Below are 3,166 nucleotides of genomic sequence, written 5' to 3'. Positions count from 1 at the left end.
TTCAAATAAAATTGGCAACAAATTGATTAAAATATAAAGTTCCGATTGCTGTACGATTAGGTTATTTCCAACCTACAGATTAAACCCTTTGCAGCAACAACCGTTATATAGCTAAACAAATGACGTAATCGAAAGACGTAAGAGGATGACATACATTTGATTTTGGGAGTAGAAGTGTGAATAGGCCAGCTATCCGTCACTCCCCTTTTTGTACGAGAATATTAGAGTCCTATATTTTATAACATCCCATCAAACATCAAAGCCCATAGCGGAAATGAGAGATAAACGCTGTACGCATATGGTCAATACATCCCCATCCAGTTCGATAGCACTGTATCGATCTCAGAAGAAACAGCCGTATCAGTAGAGATACTGTACAGATGGTCCTCTGCCCAAGTGTTTATTTGACCAAAAGCTTCACCTCCGCACTCAAAATCGAACGTTGCACTGCCTGTTCCTCCTAGCATTGTAGGAGGTGGCGCTGCCTTCTCTTCTTTATTGGGAATTGACGAGCATTCCCATTGATCACCATCCTGCACCCGTCTGTCCAAATTGACCTCACTGTTCTTCAAAATGAGATGATCCTGGCAATCACCCGGACCCTGCACATTAGAGTACTGATAAACGTTGGCGCATGTTATTGTTGCTGCGCTAAATTGGGACGGAGAATTAACTGGCGGGCATGACCGAAGAGCTCTCTTCTCGTCCTGCTGGCTCGTGCAATCTTCCAGAATACTAAATGCGCCCTTATGAGCGTTAAAGGCATCATGATAGACATCAGCAAAAACTGTTGTGTTTGAATCGCCATTAGCGCTCCATGTTGTAATTCCAGAAGAATATGCTGTCACTGACAAATGGTCCATCATCATCTCATTTTCATTGATGATGTCGCCATCATTTTCAATTTTAGCTGAATCGCTGATCTCAACCAGAGCCGGCATGGTGATGGCGCAGCCAACAGAGTTATTGGCGAACCCTAGGGTTTCATAAGGCGCCAGTGTTGTCTCCCAGTCTACTAATTGGTCGCATTTCGCTGATGTTGATGCCTTACAAAATGGGCCTTTGCTTTGCAGACTCGGAGATGTAAGAGCGTGATGATTGGTGTGAGAGCAAGAATCAATCCACACCTGAGAACAAGAAAATACACGATTTTCATCCTCTAGTACTTGTTCTTGTTTTAATTCCAATAGGTTGGGAACACAAGCGTGCCGATTTTCTGCACCGGTCACCTTATTAAAGCTGTTATCAAGAAGTGACGGGTACCTTATTAAAGCTGTTATCAAGAAGTGACGGGTACCCTTCACGCATGGCGTGCAACGGCTGGGTAGTGTGAGACGACTTATAGGCATTACAAAAAGGAGGATGAGGACGAACACACACTGATTTGGTATTAGTTTTAGTGTCAGCGTTGCCGTTAGCGTCAATGGACGAAGAGGAGAGGCTGTGTTTTAGCAGGTTCTTCTTGATGCAACAATTCCAGTAATTCTTGATTTCATTGTCTGTGCGTCCTGGCAAATTGGGAGCAATTTGACACCACCTGCACCACTCAACCCCCAGGTTAATGGGCTGACTTGGCACCAACAAAGTGAAAAACAGTTAAAATACCGACGAGTGGGCGGACTCCCAGAACTACTACTACTAAAGATTTCGCAGAGTTTACTGATGGACAAGAAGTCTCTCATGTGATAGAATAATTACTGCTATTGATATCAGAGATTTAAGTGAGGGACGGGCGGGTTCTCATGTGATAGAACAACTCTCAGAAGGAAAGCCTCAGAATAGAGGAAAACAAAAACAAACCTGTTCCCCAGAATGGATTGGAAGTGTATGATCAGTTGCTCTTCTTGGGGTGAAATTGGGCCGCGTTTAAGGCCAGGCCGCAAGTAATTACTCCATCTAAGCCTGCAGCTCTTTCCACATCTCTGCAAACCTGCATGGGCATTTCATTGGATTCAATATTCTAATATATCCTCGTTTCCTCTTAACCCCTTCTAAACAGAAATTTATTAAACCGAAAGAAAAGAACATAAAAATTGTTGTTCTTTTATTGCCATCAAAAACCGCTCTCAAGCCATGAATGGGCAGCTGTTTGGATCCAATATTTAGGTAATGCTAATTGAGAGCCCCACCTTCCCCTCACAAAAATAAAGAAAATCAGGGCCGATATAAAATAGATCTATACTTGAATAACAACAACAAATCAACTAAATAATACAGTAATAACAACAGCAAATCAACTAAATAATCCATATTACAGGAGATCTCAACAAACAGACTCATAATAGCCTAGATTTAGGAGCGGCAAGAGGTTGGATCTCAGATAGCATAGATCTATAAAAATTTCATTTATTTAATGGACATATACAAGAGATATGCCCACGGGGACATTTTCGCCACCTTGATTGTATAGCAGCTGATTTCTTCTGAACTTTGATACTCAGGATACGGGTATTAAAAGAATCTGTCCAAATGGACCTACGTTTTACTTAGCAGACTAAGGGTCAAAGTGGGTGTTTAATTATCTACCAGCCTGCTTGGCTAGGCATCTCCAGGAACGGCCCCGGAGGCCGTTGTTCGTGATATAATTGATGAGTTTCTCATCTTCCTCTGGTGACCAGCGACCTTTCCTAAGCTGTTGTTTGGAGGGAAGGAGGGTGCCTTGTTCGTGCCCGTCTGTGTACCTCATTTTAGTATATGTAAATAAGCATGATTACCTATTAAAATCTAAAATGATAATAAGATTCGGTGAACATTATTCATGATCAGGATTAGGATTGTCAAGCGTGGATAAATGTTGGGATTGAAATAAAATAATGTTTTGGATATGGAAATTTTTTAGTATATGTAAACAAGTATGATTACCTATTAAAATCTAAAATTATAATAAGATTTGGTAAACATTATTCATGATCAGGATTAGGATTGTCAAGCGTTATTAAATAATCTTAGTAAATATCCAGATATGAAAGTTCATTGCAATATAGCATGTTGGATAAATGGTTTTCTAAGAGTTAGTGTCCAAAAATTGACGGTCGCTCAGCCTCCAAGGATAGTATTACGAGACAACGATAATATTAGATTCGTTCACCCTGCATACATCGACGACTTTGGTCCGCCGACGAAAGGAATAAAAAGCGATTAAATTGAACCGATTCACGCCAACAAA

At 40.9% G+C, this 3,166-nt stretch overlaps 1 protein-coding gene across 1 annotated transcript; it reads right to left on the bottom strand.

Annotated features, from left to right (window-relative positions):
* Positions 1 to 302: 302 nt before the first annotated feature.
* LOC149249271 (uncharacterized) lies at positions 303 to 2,686 on the bottom strand. The gene is made up of 4 exons (XM_089452516.1): positions 2,527 to 2,686; positions 1,801 to 1,930; positions 1,305 to 1,537; positions 303 to 1,273 (listed from the first exon to the last, which is right to left on the bottom strand). The coding sequence occupies exons 1-4, from the start codon at positions 2,684 to 2,686 to the stop codon at positions 303 to 305; spliced, it is 1,494 nt and encodes a 497-aa protein (XP_089308642.1).
* Between the last annotated feature and the right edge of the window lie 480 nt (positions 2,687 to 3,166).

The sequence above is a fragment of the Pinus tabuliformis genome, chromosome 7, assembly GCF_031772625.1.
Source record: "Pinus tabuliformis cultivar Carrire ecotype Pingquan chromosome 7, CPIR1, whole genome shotgun sequence".
Taxonomy (NCBI): domain Eukaryota; kingdom Viridiplantae; phylum Streptophyta; class Pinopsida; order Pinales; family Pinaceae; genus Pinus; species Pinus tabuliformis.
The sequence above is the reverse complement of the archived record's forward strand: the minus strand, read 5'-3'. Positions and strand labels throughout refer to the sequence as shown.

Coding starts and splice junctions, on each gene's coding strand:
- LOC149249271 (XM_089452516.1), bottom strand. CDS start 2,686: ATGAGGTACACAGACGGGCACGAACAAGGCACCCTCCTTCCCTCCAAA. Junction 1,931..2,526: donor ATGCCTAGCCAAGCAGGCTG/GTAGATAATTAA, acceptor ATGCCCATGCAG/GTTTGCAGAGATGTGGAAAG. Junction 1,538..1,800: donor CAATCCATTCTGGGGAACAG/GTTTGTTTTTGT, acceptor TGAGTGGTGCAG/GTGGTGTCAAATTGCTCCCA.